The sequence below is a fragment of the Aspergillus homomorphus genome (assembly GCF_003184865.1).
Source record: "Aspergillus homomorphus CBS 101889 unplaced genomic scaffold BO97scaffold_9, whole genome shotgun sequence".
In the NCBI taxonomy this organism is placed as follows: domain Eukaryota; kingdom Fungi; phylum Ascomycota; class Eurotiomycetes; order Eurotiales; family Aspergillaceae; genus Aspergillus; species Aspergillus homomorphus.
In genome coordinates, this window is record NW_020291895.1 from 401919 (window position 1) to 417311 (window position 15393).

The following is a 15393-nucleotide window of genomic DNA, read 5'->3' on the forward strand; positions in this document are numbered from 1 at the left end:
GGACTCTAGATCGATGTCCACGTTTGGGCAGCAAGTGTATGCTTGAGCATCTAAGGGACAATCGGTGAAAATTCAGATCTCTTGAAAATGGCTTCGGGTGTAGAACCTACATATGCGCAGGTATACCTCGGTTAAGAAGGCGACTAAATGGTAGGGCAGTCTGGTGTACTGTCCAGTCTCGGCGGCAATCCTCAATGGAGAAAGTGATTGTCTGCCTTTACTTTCAGCATGTCTAGTTCAAACCGAGTTGGCATGCTTCTGGAAAAGCTGCAACCGCTTCTACTATCCGACCAGGCTAAATGCCTGCGTTCTACATCCGAAGTATCATCAAACTGACCACATCCCAGACAAATCCATCTTCCGTAACCAGGAAGCTCGTTTCAATTCTAATATTTTATACAGAGTTCGCCAAACCGAATACAACAACAACCCAGCAAGACACGATTGTACAACAAATCGAAATTACCGTCCCGGCATCTGGCCCTGCTGCATCATGGCCGCGTTCTGCTCCTGGAACCGCTCGTTCAACCGGGCCGAGCCCTTCATGTACTTGTCGACGCAGCGCATCACGCAGCTCTCCTCCCGGTTGATCAGGGACTTGGTGGTGAAGTCGTTGACGCAGTCATCGAAGCACTTCTGCACGAGCTTGGAGTACATCTGCGGGACCGGCGATGTTAGTATAGTGGTGGAAAGTGAGGCCAGGGATGAATCGACGGTAGGCAGTAGAAGAGGTTGTCACAGTGCGAACAGAAAAATGTATCATCTTGGAGGGAGGCTCGGGTGGGATTGGGCACGTACGGTCATGAACTCCTTCAGCTGCTTTCTCTCCATGCGGGCAGCGAGCTCGCGCTGTTCCGAGGCATTGAGTCTAGGCAGGTCAGCGGACGGTCGCGTAGAGGGGCTGGTTTGGTAGTCTCAAATAGACGCAAGTATACTTACCCGTCCATTGTGATGTTAGTGTGAGTGGTATAAGATGGAAATGATGATAGATCCGGAAATGCACACAGCAACAGTTGACAGTTCTCGATGACGACCAGCTCCGGAGCTTCACAGCGGACCGCAGGCTCTGCGGCGGTCACGTGTCGTCACAGGAGCAGTGATCACGTGGAATCATGGGCAAGCCATCTGTGTTTTGTCACGGGACTGCCTTTGGAAAGCTGACTCATCTGCAGGCTGCAACCGAGGGGTTCCGTCGTTTCAATCTTGATGGAGCAGCCCTTTTGCGGCCGAGTTTAAAAAAAGCACACGCCCAACTGGATGACTCTGTCTGTCTGGCTGGACTCGACAACCACGGTTGGCCTCATCCACCACCCTGGGATCTGGATGCCGGTCGATGCTGAAAAACTAGGGATTGAAAGGGAAAGATCCTCTTTCCCCTGCCCCGGGAGAAACTCTCCCCATTGACCCAATCCTTTTCTCCCCTCCCCCAGCTTGACCATCACCAGAATCCGAAGAATCCGTGCGTGGCCTTCCCAAATCCCAGGATCGACACCGGCATGACGAGACAATCAAAGAGGGGTGGTGGGTAGATCTTATTGTTTCCCTCCCGCCAACACTGGCCATGCTGATGAATAATACATCTCCTACTTACTCTTATTTAGGTAGTAGTACGTAGTTCCGACACGAGAGCCCAGTCCGTCCAGTAGTCTCGGGCCGTTTGGGATGACAGCCACATACAAGCCAGTTGCTGATCGGGTGAACCGCGGTAGGGGTTCGTCGTGGTGCAGTTGTTTCCCTTCTATTGGAGCCTTGGAGGGGCAAGTCAGGGCAGGCCCAGGGAAGGGAAGGGAAGGGTCAGAGCTTGGAGGGGTTCACTGCGGAGTTCCAGCACACTCACTACCTACGTACTACAACTAAGGGTTGCATCTGCTGACTGACTGCCGGCCAGATAGCAGACACCCAGACTGACGGGGGGGTCCCACGATCCCAGGGCCATATTTTTAGGACACACCCTAGAGGGGAAACGGGAGGAAGGAGCCTGGAGCCTGAGAAAGTCCAGAGACTCGAGAACAAGAATGGGGCTTTTGTTGCGTTGCTCTTACCGAGAAATGTATCATCCTGGCCAGACGGTTTCACAACGAACGGTCGGTCATCATTCCTGTTGCTCGCTGCGAACCTCTCAGAGACTGAACAGTGTCTTACTGGTTGGTAGTCTGGTCATCAGTCTGGTGTTTTCTTCACCACGTACACTAGACTGTGGCCTAGTGGACTTGACTAGTAGTTTTGGGGTGGACTGAATGTCTCACTCTGTTGGGCCTCTCTCTTAGTGGTTCGATCTGCAGTAGTCGATAGTTAGCAGCAGATTGATCCAACCGTCGTAACGGAATGATTGAAGAACGGCCCAGTTGACTGACTAGATCCAGGGCCAGAACCGTCGGCTCATGGGTCTGAAGGAAGAACAGAAAATGAGATAGAGAGCCAACAAAAAAAAAAAATAAAAAAAAAAGGGCAAGGGCCCTTGTTTTCCCCTTCTGTCGTTTCGTGCCAGAAACCCTGGATCCCTGGAACTGGTTCGAGGAGACATCCATCTGAAGTGGATTCGAAGTTCGAAGGATAATCATCGACATCTTCTGATGCACCACTCCGGAAGATTAATAAGATGGAGAATTATTGACATTTAATCTTTCCTCCTTCCTCGTTTTTGATAGACTTCCGTCCTAAGTGGTAGTCTGTCTGTCTGTCTGTCTGTCTATACTCATTAGATCTTCACACACCTTCTCGCATACCCTCTTGTTCTCCAATTTAACCTCGTTTCCGATAGGTGAACAGTGAGCTAAAGAGGGGGGCCATCAACAGCAAACCGGACTCGATGACTGGTGCTTGATTATTATTGTTCCCCATCCTTTACTCTTATTCTGTCAATTCTCTTTCGTCTCTGCTTCCTCCGGTCCCGCCCTCAAAATTCCCCATCAATTGACATTCATCAATCAATCAATCAATCAATCAGTCAATTAATTTGTCCCTCACTCCCTCTACTTCCCTCCCCTCCCTCCCCCCTCCCCCTCCATCATTAATCAATCCGCACAGCATAGCACAAGTCTTCCTCCTCAACCCAGCCCAGTTTTTTCGCTTGAGTCCTTCTTTGGTCTTTGACGATCTCCTCTGGATCAACCCCGTGTGCCCCCCTTCTGCCGATGATGGTCATTGGGTCTTCATCCCCGGATCGACCAGCACGCACACCTTCTTTGCACCCTGTCGGAGGGTCCAAAAGTCAGCCCTCTCTCTGTCAGTTAGTCCACTGCTGAAGTGGATTGTGTGTGTGCGTGTGTGTCTACTAGTGAACGAGGAGCGAATGAGTTTGAGTGGATGTGTGCGAAATTGACGACGACAACCTCTACTTTGTTAATCCTCTTCTTCCACTCTCACTATCCACTCACTACCTATTACCTCTCTTTCTCTCTCTCTCTCTCTTCTTACGCCGTTAAAAAGAAAAGAGAGGAAAAAAGACCTCCCACCGAAATACCTCTCCAACAAACAACTACTTTTCCCGACACCTGACAGGCTGGTGCAGCTCTTGCGTCCCCGTGCCTAGGGATTCTTTGATTGATTCGTCTTCCGGTGGCTTTCCTACTCCTACTGACCTGACGCTCTGGCTCCCCTTTCATCCCGCCCGCCCATCATCTATCATCCCTGTCTGTTTCTCTCTCCCTTTCTTCCATCTCTCATCTCTTCTTCCTCCTGAATCCTTTTCCCCTCTCTCCGTCTTCTCTCACCATCTCCCCTCCGTTCCTGTCGTCCTCGTTCACCTCCTCCCTCGGTCGCCCTGCATCGTTCCAGACACTCCTGGGCCCATTTCCCCGGGTTTCCCCTCCCATTGTACGCTGTTCCCCCGACGGCGCGGCACTTAAGCCCGCTGCCTGACTAGCCCTCGTGCTATTTTGGGATCACGCCTCCCAGCCCCGGAATTTCTTTGCGCCAACGCGAGGGCGGTGACAGCAGCCTCGGCTTTTTTCTCTAGCTGGGTCTAGTCTCGTCGCCTTTTTCTCTATTTCAAGACCGCCAGTGTCGCATCTCGCCCCCCCCCCCCGACCCTCGTTCTTGTCGCGCACCTCCCTTTCACCATGGTCACGGGCAAATCGCACGCCGGCGTGGAGCCGCTGCACCCACTTCCGCCCCCAACTGCCCAGCCAGACGTCATCGCAGCCTCGCCGCCTTCTAAACGGGATCTGGCCTCCTGGTGGAGGCAGTTCAAAAGAAATACTCGCAAGGAGGAACCGAAAGGTATGTCTGCGTGGAGGAACAATCTGAGGCTTGGGGCGTCGCCGTGCAAGGTCGGTGCCGGACGCGATGCGGTCATGAGCTCCAGTTGGTCTGCGTCACGGCTGGGAGACACCATGACTCGCATCCGGCCCAGACCCGACCTGCCTCCTTAGCACCGGACAGAGTCCGACTGCCTATTTCAAATCATTCTAGCCGACGTTCTTGCGGGTCATGCGCTGATCATGTGTCTCCAGAGAAACCACAGGGCATTTTCGGCGTCCCGCTCAACGTCAGCATCAAGTACGCCAACGTCGCCATTTCGCTGACCAATGATAACGGAGAGAGCTTCATCTACGGCTATGTACCTATTGTGGTGGCCAAATGCGGTGTGTTTCTGAAGGAGAAAGGTATGCAGGTCCTCGCTTTTCTTTTCGACGGGTGGCCAGGGCTAATCAGAGTGTTTTAGCGACGGATGTTGAGGGCATCTTCCGTCTCAGTGGGTCCGCGAAGCGCATCAAGGATCTCCAAGAGGTCTTCGATTCGCCCGAGCGATATGGTAAAGGTCTCGACTGGACGGGATACACAGTGCACGACGCAGCCAACGTGCTACGGCGCTATCTGAACCAACTGCCCGAGCCCATCGTCCCCTTGGACTTTTACGAACGTTTTCGCGAACCGCTCCGCACCTACCAAAGACAAGTCCAGGAACAGATGCAGAACAATGCCTCTCCCAACGAGTCGGAGGCTTTTGATCATGCGAAAGCCGTTGCGGCATACCAGCAGCTGATTCGCGAGCTGCCCCCTTTAAACAAGCAACTCCTCCTCTACATTCTGGATCTTCTGGCGGTCTTCGCGTCCAAATCGGACCAGAATCGCATGACCTCAGCCAACCTGTCGGCTATCTTTCAGCCGGGGTTGCTGTCGCATCCTCAGCACGATATGTCGCCGGACGAGTATAAGCTGAGCCAGGATGTGCTCATCTTCCTGATCGAAAATCAGGATCATTTCCTCTTTGGAATGAACGGCACGGCCGCTGATGAGCAGACGCTCAAGGAAGTCGAAGGGGGTGTGACGCGCCGGCCCACCACTCATTCCACCAACATCCGACGCTCCGTATCGAGTGCCAGTGGCGGTGGAGAGAGCTTCCGGAAGTACGAAAGCCTTCGCCGGAATGTGTCCGTCTCATCGCGGAATTCGCGCAACTCAAACAACGCTAGCCCGGCTACACCACCCTCGCTCAGCGGGGCGGGCGTGCATCGCAGCAACACCTTGCCGTCCAAGATGTCCCCTGCCATTCCTCCGCACCGCTATGGACGGGTAGTGGAGTCCACCGGGGTGAACTCATCGAACCGCACCTCCGCGCAACATTCCCGCTCGTCCAGCCGTGCGCCACCAACGGTCGAGGAGGACAAAGCCCTGTCCTGCACCGCCAATACGACCATCCAATCACCAACCAACAATGCCGCCGTCAGCAACATCCAGCCCACCCCTGCTCCTCCGCTCAGCAATGCGCAGCCCGTTCCAAGGCCACCCATCCCTGCGCAGCTTATGGCTGGACGCCCCCCTCCCGTGCAATCACCCCCGGTGCAGTCAGTCCCCGAGCAACCAGTCCATGCGCCATCGGCCGCTGGACAACCAGCTCCTGAGCAATCGGCTACTGCACCATCAAGCAACCCTCAGTCGCCACCTCCGGCAGCGCCCGGCACTAGTGTTGGGGTTGTCTATGTGCATTCAGCGACGCATGGGCCCATACCCAGGGCAAATGCAGAAAATGGGCAAGCTTTGAATGATAAACCCGTGCCACTGAAGCCCGTTACAGAGCGACCGGTACTGCACGAAGGCCTGCCTCCCGCTGCGCGAGCGGTATCACCCCCACCCGCGGTGGTGACTCCGACGCGCGAGCGCAAGTTGTCAAGTTTCTTCTCCAAATCACCCCCACCCAGCGGAGAAGGACGGGAGCCTCGGCAGCCGAATCGGTTGAAGAAGAAACGAATTCCGGGTAGCGCGAGCGAGAGTGCGCAGAGCTCTTCTCAGTCACTGCAAGCCGCGACAGCTGAGCCTGGTTTGGCGGCGATTCTGCATGGGCCCCGGTCGACAGATGCTGGCAATGAGGTGGGCGGCGCTACTCCCCGTCCTCCCCAAACCACTAGTTCCGATGAACTGAGCCCACCGCGAGAAGGTCGGCCCGAAAAGCAGGCTTCGCAGGCTGAGGGTGGCCAGATGGGCGACACCTCCCTGCGACCCTACGGATCTCGCACCCCGTCGATGAATTCCCGTTCGTCGTTTACGGATTATTCGGATGTAGATCCGGCGGAAGACGCGGCGCGCGCAGAACGCAAGGAACACCGCCGCAGCTGGCGATTCCCTAGATCGTCCAAGCGCAGCAATGAGCAGATCGGCCTGGGATTGGCTTCGCCGCCGCTCATGGCGTCGAATCCTGGCGCGGGTCGAAGCACTAGCTCGATCGGCAGTTGGCATCATGCGAGCCGAAGCTCCCCATCAGACATGCAGCAGTTCGCTAACGACCCGAGCTATCAGCCGCTGAGTCTAGACGCCGAGGTCAGCAACCCTGGGGGCTCGAGGGAAGCGTCGTTGGCGTCGGAGCCGGAGAAGCGCAGTCTGTTCGGAAAATTCAAAGCCAAGGTTGCTCAGGTGCGAGATGGTGTGAAGGAATCCACGGAGCGCGATCGGACGCGCAGTCCTGTCAACGACGCGGACCCGGTTATCCCGACGCAGCCACTCACCCCTTCAGCTACGGACGTGCGCCACCGACCAGCTCCGATCGATGCAACTAGTCATCCTAAAGACGCAGCCGTCAGCTCCCCGGTGTCGCCTCTGCCTGGATCTGGACTACCGCCGCCGATCCCTGAAGAACCCCATATGCCTGAGAGTCCAGTGATGACTGCTTCGGTAGCGACTGGACCTGCGGTTCCTGATGTGACTTCTGTTCCTGGCATGCCTGCTGCTCCTGATGTGCCTGTTGTGCCTGGTGTCACAGCCGCTGTTCCTACGGAGTTGAGGTCTACGGAGCCTAGTACGGAGCCTAGTACTGAACCGAGTATTGAACCCAGCACCGAGCCCAGTACCGAGTCCAGTACCAAGACTAGCATTGAGCCTGGCACTGAGCCTGGTCCTGAACCTAGTGAGCCTTTGGAGCCTGTCAAAGTTGCCACCTCCGAACCAACTGTGTCAACAACACCTGCAGATGTTACAACAGACTCCGCTGATACTGTCACTGCGGAACCTCCCAGACCTCTGGAGACGGTTCAGGAAGAGAAGGCTGAGTCAGGACCGGGGCCTAGTGTACCTTCATAGATTTTCTGTGTACTATTTCCTTTGTTATGTTCGGTTTTGGATGCCAAGATATGTCTTCAGATGGGACCGGAGATGTTATGTACGAGGATGTTTCGATGGATGGATGTGTTGCCATACTTTGGCTGCCGCTGCGCCTGAAATGCTTTATGGGTCATGACTGATGTATGTATTGTTTAGTTCTGGGAAGGCCAAGCGCTGAAGAAAAGCGATGTAGACATACAGAATCTCTTTCCTTGTGTTATTTGTTTGTTCGCTGAATTGTGCAACCGGAGTTATGTGTGTGGGTGAACTATTATTTGTCTTGTACTTCCCGAGGAGTCGACACCTGAGGCATGCAGCCCCTGTTAGCCTTTTCTTTCCGCTTTCCTTCCGCTTTCTCCGGACTCTCTCCCCTTCTCCCAGCTTCATTTCCTTTCGAGCTCTCCCCCACCCCGTCTTCCGTCTTGGTAGCTTTTTCTTCCTCGCTCCCTCCTCAGGATGGTTTCTTCATCTCTCTCTCCTACAGCGGCTGCAACAATGTCCAACAACAATGGCAACAGTGGCCCTCCGCCGGCGCCCAAGTCTCAACCCCCCGTTCGCATCCTCCCCACAAAAGTCGCGCGCATTTACTCCCTCGCCCATCCAGCTGCGGTTCTGCTCGGGTTCGCCGTACGCTTCCCCAATCTCGTCCACGACCCCATCTCGGAAATGTTGAACGCGATTCCTTTTCTGGCGGCGAGTCAGGTCGTGTTCACGATAATCTGTCTCCCTCCAGCGGGAGGCTCCCTCGAGGCCGCGGGTAGTGGTAGCAGTTCCAGTACGAGCTCTGGCTTCAGCTCTGGCTCAAGCAACATTATCCTCCGACCCGGACGCCCCGCGCGCCGTAAGGGCGGTAGCGGTGGAAGTGGTGCTGCTGGCGCTGGCGTCGGAGGTGGCTTTATGGGCGGATTGGGGGGTAAAGTGATTGTAAGTAATCAAACCTCTTCATACAATGTGCACATTATTGCTACGCATACGCCTGGGAATGTATGCTGACCTGACAACTTGTCTAGCCCTCTATTCTTTCCCTGATCTTGACCGCCCTCCTGGCCACTCCGGTCTTTGCCATTCTCCTCGTCTTGTTCGGCGCCCCCTTCACCACGCATCATGCTCAGACTGCTCTCTGCGCCGCCCACATGGCCCTTCTGACTGCTGTGCCCCTGGTTTATGTGCATGGAGTCGATGGAACCGTTTGGAAGGAAGTTTGGGGCGCTAGTCGGCCCGCCGATGCGGTCTGGGGTGCTGCGTTGGGGACCTGCGTGGGGGCTTGGCTTGGGGCGGTGCCCATTCCTTTGGACTGGTGAGTGTTTTTTTTTTTTTTTTTTGGTTTTATATTGGGGATCTACTTGGTGTATTGCGGATGTTTGGTTTATTGGAAGCGGCAACGCTGGTGCCCGGCCCGTGGTGTTCGGCCCTGTGATTGGAGTTGTCTGCTTGAGCTATGCTAATTGCTGAAATAGGGACCGTCCGTGGCAAGCCTGGCCCATTACAATTCTCACAGGCGCGTACTTGGGATTCGCAACAGGCACCCTCCTAGGTCGCTCTAGGTGGCTATTCGGCAAGCGACTGAGATTTACCGACGAGGCCGACACTGTGGAGAACAAAAAGACGGAATAGGCCATCTCGTCCTACTTTACGGTCATCAAAATGAGATACTGCGATACAACAAGAGTTTAATAATAGCAGAAATTTGTTCATTCTCGATTTGTAAAAATATCAGACCATGTCCACATTGCAGCTGGATCTTAATCAGACCAGAATTCCCAGCCAAGTTCGGGCCAGTCAATATCCAGTCCCACTGTTGCTAAGATGCGTTCACCCAGATCAGGGTTGACATCCATTCCCGACACCACACGGACGTTACACAGGATTTTGGCTACTTGCAGCTTGCCTTCATGCTCGGATAGCTTCCAGGAGGACCCGACCACGTCGTCATTGATCATGTGAGCACTTATGCCGTGGCCTTGATAACACCAGAAGACCATTTCCCCGCCGACGAGCACACCTCCATGGATATACTGACCCCGCCAGGCGGTCCTACGCCATTCCGCTTGCATACATTCCTGGCGTCGCTTCCACACGGCGTCATCCTCCACGCGGAGCGGGGGGACGAAGAGGTCCGATCCTGTCACTAGGAACAGCACCGGGCCGGTTGTGGGGTGCGAGACGGTCACTAGGTCGCTCAGCCCGAAGTCCGGGGCCGGGGCCGAGACGACTGACTCCGTGACCTCCCAACCCTCCGTGGCGGGGAAGGCTACACGCGAGATCATTGCGGCCCACTCCTTAGGATGGTTGATTGGGTTGATCTCACCGGCTGGTGGCTCTTCTCCTCCGGGGCTGCTGGGTGCCTGGCTCCCGCTGGGGGAGTAGAGGCCCGAGTGATTCATTCTGCGGTCTATTGGCTTGTTTGCTAGTGGTATGGTGCCTTTGGGGTCGGGTGCTTCGCTCGAGGGCACGAGTTGGCATGTTATGCTCTATATATTGTGTCTCTCTTTTCTTGGCTGCTGATATTTAGATGGAGGGTGTCGTATTGCATGGCTGGATGCCGTGTCAGCTAAGGTTTGTGGTTATATGAAGCCCGTCTAGCTGGTAGTGGACAATAATGATCTATGGCATTGTATCTGTGAAATTCTCGTCGGGCTTGTCAAAGTCAATACAAATAACTCCGGACATCAGACATCTTCCCTGTGTCATCTGTGTTTTTTTTAAGGAATTGTCACAACTCCGAAGGAGTTCAATATGTCTTCCTGACGTTAAGCAATCAGGACCAGCCGGAAGTTGTCCTCTCAAGGTGACTAGAAGGGGTTCTCCAGATGCAACAAAGCAGTTTCTTGGGACATTCCTCTTCAACGAAGATATATACCTACAACAGAGCCGGCAGCACCAACCTTCCATCAGGCTGGAAGATATAAATATCCGATCCTTCGCCATATTTGTGTAAGTTCCACCCGACAGAGCTGAATCCGGTCCATCAGCCATCTACGGCAAATCTCAAAGCATACGCAGCTCCTCAACCCAGCAGCCCAGCCACCCACCCTACTAACCCCCCTCCCCCTCCAAAGAAAAGACCACAGAATGAATCGGACTCGGACAGACATAGGCCGCATCCCGACCCGACGCGAGGAATGGCTCAGCCTCCTCTCCACGGCCTTCCCCATAGACGCAGGCTACCAGATCACGCCGGCAACAGTCACCTTCGGCGTCGAGGGCGAACTCAGCGTGCAGTACACGCTCATCGCCGTCTCGTCCCCGAGCAGCGGCGTTTTTCTGAGTGTTGTGACCGGCTGCCCGCACGACGACACCTTCCCCGCCACCCTGGACGGCTTCCAGTCCCGGAACTTCCTCGAGGGCGAGCACGAGCGCCGCGCCCAGCTGCTGTGGCGGAGCTGGCCCACTCAGCGCGTGGGCGACCAGGAGCTCGAGATCCAGGCCGTGGGTGTCGTCGCTGTGGGCGGGCCCGCCGATGGCGGCCGGTCCCCCGAGTACGTCGATTTCTTTCGTCTGGGCGAGAGCCCGCATACGTTGTCGATCTTTGCGCGCGGCCAAACGGGGAATAGGAGTATGGAGGTTTTGGCTGTTTTGTTGGAGGTTAGGGATGCGGTGGAGGGCAAAGGGGATATTATTACTGGGATTGGGAATCTGCATCTTTGGAGGGCCTGAATAATCTATCATACTATTGTTGGTGATTCGGTTTTCTTTATGGATTTACCGAGTAGGGTTCTGAGTGTAATTCCTTTCTTTAAGTATTCTGTAAGACGTGTTCAACGTCTCCGCTATCAAACTATATATCCTACACGGTGTTCAACTGAGCTATATCAGATAAATCTGTTTTTATTTTAATGTTTGTAAGAAATACATCCTACCTACAGAGTGTAGTTATCCAGCAGCACCCCAACCACATGTATACAATGAGTATACAGTAATGAACTAAATACTACACCTCAATTCCTCAACCATAGCCTCAAAGAACCGACAACTCCAGTCCCGCTGGTCCCTCATCGGCGCTGTTCCGTCCTTCCAATCCCAGTTCCACTCTCCACCACCATCAACCCTACTACCCCCATCCTTCCCATAATCAGCACCCATATTCCCATAATCACCCAAATCCCCCCCAACATCATCACCATGATTATCCCCCAATCTCACCCCCGAATACCCCAAAACCTCCCCCCGGGAAGAATAAAACCTCACCTCATCCCCCACCCAAACAGCCCCGTAAACCGTGACCCCAGGCACCGCACCCCGGCGCCACTCGCTCCGCAGCACCGCAAGCCGCCGAACCCACGCGTCGGGCTCGGGCGGCCGATCGTACCCCAGCACGGTGGTGAGGATTGGGCTCGCGCTCGGAATTGTACTGGGGTTCTCGCTCGCGTGGTCGCTCGGGCTATAGACGACGACCGTATCGTACATCGTGTGCGTGACGGGGCAGATCTTGATGGAGGGGTAGATTGTGAAGCCCTTGTTTGCGGGGAAGTAGGGCGTTAGGGTTTGGATCCAGGCTTTGCTTTTTGGGATCTCAGCGATATAGGTATTGTCTTTGGGGTTGGGTTGGGGTTGGGTGTTGTCTTCTGGGGGGGGAGGGGGGTTTTGAAAGTGCAGTGCCGGGAGTTGGAGGTGCTGCAGGAAGTTAGTTTCTTCTTCTTCTTCTGGGATTGAAGTGATTTCTTTATGCAGGGGGGTGGTGCTGTCTGGCTCAAAAGTCAGGGTTAGGGATGGGGATGGGGCTGGGGATGGGATCCCGATTGAGAAATCGAAGCCGATCCCGAATTGTCTTGCTGGGTCTGGATCGTATCCATCCAGCCTGATACTTGGGATTGGGATCGATTCTGCCATTTTGGTTGTGGGTTGGGACTGTGCTGGGGAATCTGTGGTGGATCGTGGATTTGATATGGGGAGAGGGAGGGAAGGCTATATACGGTTGTCGGGGGCTTTGTTAGGCTGGGTTCTTCGGAGGTTGTCATTTCGTACTAACTAGAAATTATGGCGGGGGTAGGGACCAGGGTGCGTCTGAAAGGTATTAGGTATCATGACAAAGAAGTAGGAGAGCGTACCTCTTTTGTTGTTATGGACTGCAAGTCATTCAGGGCAGAGGTGGACGGATTGAGATTCCATTGCGCTATACGCTAAAAAGTGCTCGTATTTACACTGCTAGAGATGAGATATTTACACTGCTGAAGATGAAGTATTTAGCCTCCAGAATAGAAATTTATATACACTAAATAAGTTGAACTCGTCATCAACCATTATCGATAATCACCTGTGATCGATCAACTCGCAATACCCGGGTATGTAGGTCGCATGCATGAATATATTATCGTTAAGAAAGGAGAACAGCGCAGTCCAAGTCATATCATCCCACCCAGGTCCATCCGTCGACCCGGTGACCACCGCGACGAGATCATATCCGGTATTGGTTTGGCCGGTAATGGCTTGTTGGTCGAGAGCTCGTTTCGCTCCCACTCCGAGTCGCTCTCGCCCGGTACCCCAACTGTCTCCGGCCGCGAGGACTCGCTGGACGAGAACCCGCCGCTCGGGCGCAGACGTCGGAGGTCCTGCAGGTCCGAAATCGGGATGGGGTAGATCGGGCCCATGCCCAAGCCCATAGACTCGCGCGCCATCTGCGTCAACTGCTCCATGTCTTCGCGAAGACCGGCAACCTGCTGCTCGAGATTGCGTCGCGCGGTCTGTTCGCGTCGCAGCAGCATGACCAATGCGCTGTACTGTTCGACTGAGATGGTGTTGGGGTCGGTAAGAGAGGTCGATGAAGGACCTTGGAGGGTACGGGAGCGATGGAGTTGGTTCGGACGAAGAGTGCTCGTGCTGATAGGGCGGTCGGGAAGGGGAATCTCTTGGGCAGGAACCGGTGGAGGCGTGGGGGTTGGTCCAGAGGATTGTTTCCGACGGTGTCGCTTGACGGGCGATGCGGTCTTTCTGGGTTCGGCAGGAGTCTCACTGCGGTCGGTCTGCAGACGGGCGATGGCAAACTCCAGATCGATCATTTTGACTTCCAGAATGTTCAGCCGCTGCTCCAAGGTGATATGCTCGTCATGTCGCAGAGATGTGACGAGCGTGCCGACATCAGTCGGAGCCACCCCTGGATCGGCCTCCGGCTCAGGCTCTAAGGCAGCCTCTGCCTCCTCCTCCTCCTCCTCTTCCTCAGGTTCAGTGCCTTCGGGCTCCGCTGGTTCCTCAGTCAGCATTGACGGTTCAGTGGGCAACGCAGGGGCGCTGGCGACAGTAGTCCTGGTTGGTGGACGGTCGGCCTCGGAAGGTGCGTCGAAGGCCGTTGATGCGGCGCAAGACTCTAAGCTGCGTCGGCGCCATTGGATAGGCGACATGAGATGATGGTGTTCCTGACCCATACTTCGCAGGGCAGCAGCGCTCCGCGACCGGCGCTTGAGCTGCTGGCGCTCCCGGCGACGACAGACATCAAGAGGGTCACTATTAGCATGGGGACTGTTGGCACGCTTGCTAGCGGGCCGGCCCTGCACGGCGGCTTCGAGCGCGCCGCGGGACTCGTCATCCGACAGAATCAGACTGGGAAGAGTGGCACGACGGCGTCGCGGGTGCGAGTCCAGCTTCTGCAGGGCTTCGGCAAACGAGGTGACAGTGCCATTGGACGGGGTAAACAGCGGGGGGGATTCTTGGTGTTGTTGTCGAGATCCATAGAATAGAGCATGGGACGGTAGAGATCGTTCCAGGGTCGGACTGGTGCTGCCTCCACGTGGGGGCGGAGATACGCTCTCGTCCCCGCGCGTCTTGCGCGTGAAGATCTTCCGCATGACGGTCTTCAGCGTGCTGCCAGTACGGCGATGGGTACTGGAACCGCGCACAACCACGGTCGGCGGCTCGGCGGTGACAGACACAGTTGGTCCCTGGCGGGAAGGGCCGCGCAATGTGCTGGACAGCAGTGATGTCTCGGCGGGGCGCGCACGACGAGTGCTGACGATGAGCTGTTTCGAGCTCATGGGCGGGAGAGCCGTGTCATCCCAGGTGTCAGTCATGACGGGCTCAGGCGAAGGGGAGCTCCGATGCGAACTCAGATTGGACATTTAAAAGTGAACATAAGATGCAGAAGCACGTGGGAAAGTCGGAATGCCGGGGATGGTCGCGTGGGAGGATGAAGAAAAATGATCGATCAGACGGAAAAGACACGATCGGGTATATAGTAAAAGACCGGACAAGGCTGCGGGGAGAGCGCCACCGTCAGCAGGGAGAAGCAGGAGATCCGGCCGAAACGCTCAGATCATGGTGAGAGGAAGGAGCGACGCGAGATAAAGTCTGTTGAAGAGAGCGAGAGACTATCGAGTGGGGGAGACGTATAGGAAGGAGTGACAGTGGATCGAAGAACCAGACATGAATTACAAGAGAGGGGAAGGAGAGATAGGGAGAGAGGGAGGGAGAGGAAGAGAGAAACCGGACGGAGATTCCAGGCAAAGAAGAAAGAAGGAGGAGGAAATGCAGGCAGAGAGGAGCAGAAGCAAGCAAGCATGAGCCAAGTGGGCCTTTTTTTTACGTTTCAGGGGGGGTATTTTTAGTATCCAACCTGACCAGAGCAGCCAGATAACGTGCAGAGAAGACGCACAGAAGAGGTTATTGAGGAGCAGCAGGATCTGTTCGCAGCCGATTCATCGCCCTCGGCTCGTGCCAACACAATCGAGGATGAAACCGTCAGACTTTAGTTGCTGTTGGTTCGTGTGATCGCAGGTAATCGATCGATTCGCAAATGATGCCAAGCGGGCGTGCTCTGACCACTTGGGCTGTCATTCAGAGCGACTGGGCGAATTTAGCCTGTTTCAGTCGGGTGGAGCAGGGCCGAATTACGGACTGGATTCTCTGCTGCGAATTTATGACTTCATC

The 15393-nt window shown here is 55.1% G+C and overlaps 7 protein-coding genes across 7 annotated transcripts; 2 read left to right on the forward strand and 5 right to left on the reverse strand.

Moving 5' to 3' along the window:
* Positions 1 to 462: 462 nt before the first annotated feature.
* tim9 (protein transporter TIM9) lies at positions 463 to 947 on the reverse strand (the record flags this gene model as incomplete). The annotated part of the gene is made up of 3 exons (XM_025696819.1): positions 463 to 657; positions 799 to 868; positions 940 to 947. The coding sequence occupies 3 exons, from the start codon at positions 945 to 947 to the stop codon at positions 463 to 465; spliced, it is 273 nt and encodes a 90-aa protein (XP_025553486.1).
* A 3093-nt stretch (positions 948 to 4040) lies between these two features.
* On the forward strand, positions 4041 to 7864 carry BO97DRAFT_404293 (putative Rho GTPase activator (Sac7)). Its single transcript, XM_025694939.1, has 3 exons — positions 4041 to 4221; positions 4455 to 4607; positions 4667 to 7864. Exons 1-3 carry the CDS (start codon positions 4062 to 4064, stop codon positions 7513 to 7515), a joined length of 3162 nt encoding a protein of 1053 aa, XP_025553487.1. The 5' UTR covers positions 4041 to 4061; the 3' UTR covers positions 7516 to 7864.
* Positions 7865 to 7936: 72 nt separating this feature from the next.
* BO97DRAFT_404294 (PIG-F family protein) lies at positions 7937 to 9510 on the forward strand. The gene is made up of 3 exons (XM_025694940.1): positions 7937 to 8460; positions 8547 to 8833; positions 8994 to 9510. The coding sequence occupies exons 1-3, from the start codon at positions 8032 to 8034 to the stop codon at positions 9148 to 9150; spliced, it is 873 nt and encodes a 290-aa protein (XP_025553488.1). The 5' UTR covers positions 7937 to 8031; the 3' UTR covers positions 9151 to 9510.
* Positions 9134 to 10203, reverse strand: BO97DRAFT_283194 (uncharacterized protein). Its single transcript, XM_025691085.1, has one exon. The coding sequence runs from the start codon at positions 9918 to 9920 to the stop codon at positions 9279 to 9281; it is 642 nt and encodes a 213-aa protein (XP_025553489.1). The 5' UTR covers positions 9921 to 10203; the 3' UTR covers positions 9134 to 9278.
* Positions 10204 to 10608: 405 nt separating this feature from the next.
* BO97DRAFT_466046 (uncharacterized protein) lies at positions 10609 to 11215 on the reverse strand (the record flags this gene model as incomplete). Its single annotated transcript, XM_025699568.1, has 1 exon — positions 10609 to 11215. A coding segment is annotated over exon 1 (597 nt), but the record flags the coding sequence as incomplete, so codon positions are not given.
* Positions 11216 to 11460: 245 nt separating this feature from the next.
* Positions 11461 to 12366, reverse strand: BO97DRAFT_422757 (uncharacterized protein; the record flags this gene model as incomplete). The annotated part of the gene is made up of 1 exon (XM_025696820.1): positions 11461 to 12366. One exon carries the CDS (start codon positions 12364 to 12366, stop codon positions 11461 to 11463), a length of 906 nt encoding a protein of 301 aa, XP_025553491.1.
* A 278-nt stretch (positions 12367 to 12644) lies between these two features.
* Positions 12645 to 14960, reverse strand: BO97DRAFT_404295 (uncharacterized protein; the record flags this gene model as incomplete). The annotated part of the gene is made up of 1 exon (XM_025694941.1): positions 12645 to 14960. A coding segment is annotated over exon 1 (1702 nt), but the record flags the coding sequence as incomplete, so codon positions are not given.
* Positions 14961 to 15393: the final 433 nt, after the last annotated feature.

Coding starts and splice junctions, on each gene's coding strand:
- BO97DRAFT_404294 (XM_025694940.1), top strand. CDS start 8,032: ATGTCCAACAACAATGGCAACAGTGGCCCTCCGCCGGCGCCCAAGTCT. Junction 8,461..8,546: donor GATTGGGGGGTAAAGTGATT/GTAAGTAATCAA, acceptor CAACTTGTCTAG/CCCTCTATTCTTTCCCTGAT. Junction 8,834..8,993: donor GTGCCCATTCCTTTGGACTG/GTGAGTGTTTTT, acceptor TTGCTGAAATAG/GGACCGTCCGTGGCAAGCCT.
- BO97DRAFT_404293 (XM_025694939.1), top strand. CDS start 4,062: ATGGTCACGGGCAAATCGCACGCCGGCGTGGAGCCGCTGCACCCACTT. Junction 4,222..4,454: donor TCGCAAGGAGGAACCGAAAG/GTATGTCTGCGT, acceptor ATGTGTCTCCAG/AGAAACCACAGGGCATTTTC. Junction 4,608..4,666: donor TGTGTTTCTGAAGGAGAAAG/GTATGCAGGTCC, acceptor AGAGTGTTTTAG/CGACGGATGTTGAGGGCATC.
- BO97DRAFT_283194 (XM_025691085.1), bottom strand. CDS start 9,920: ATGAATCACTCGGGCCTCTACTCCCCCAGCGGGAGCCAGGCACCCAGC.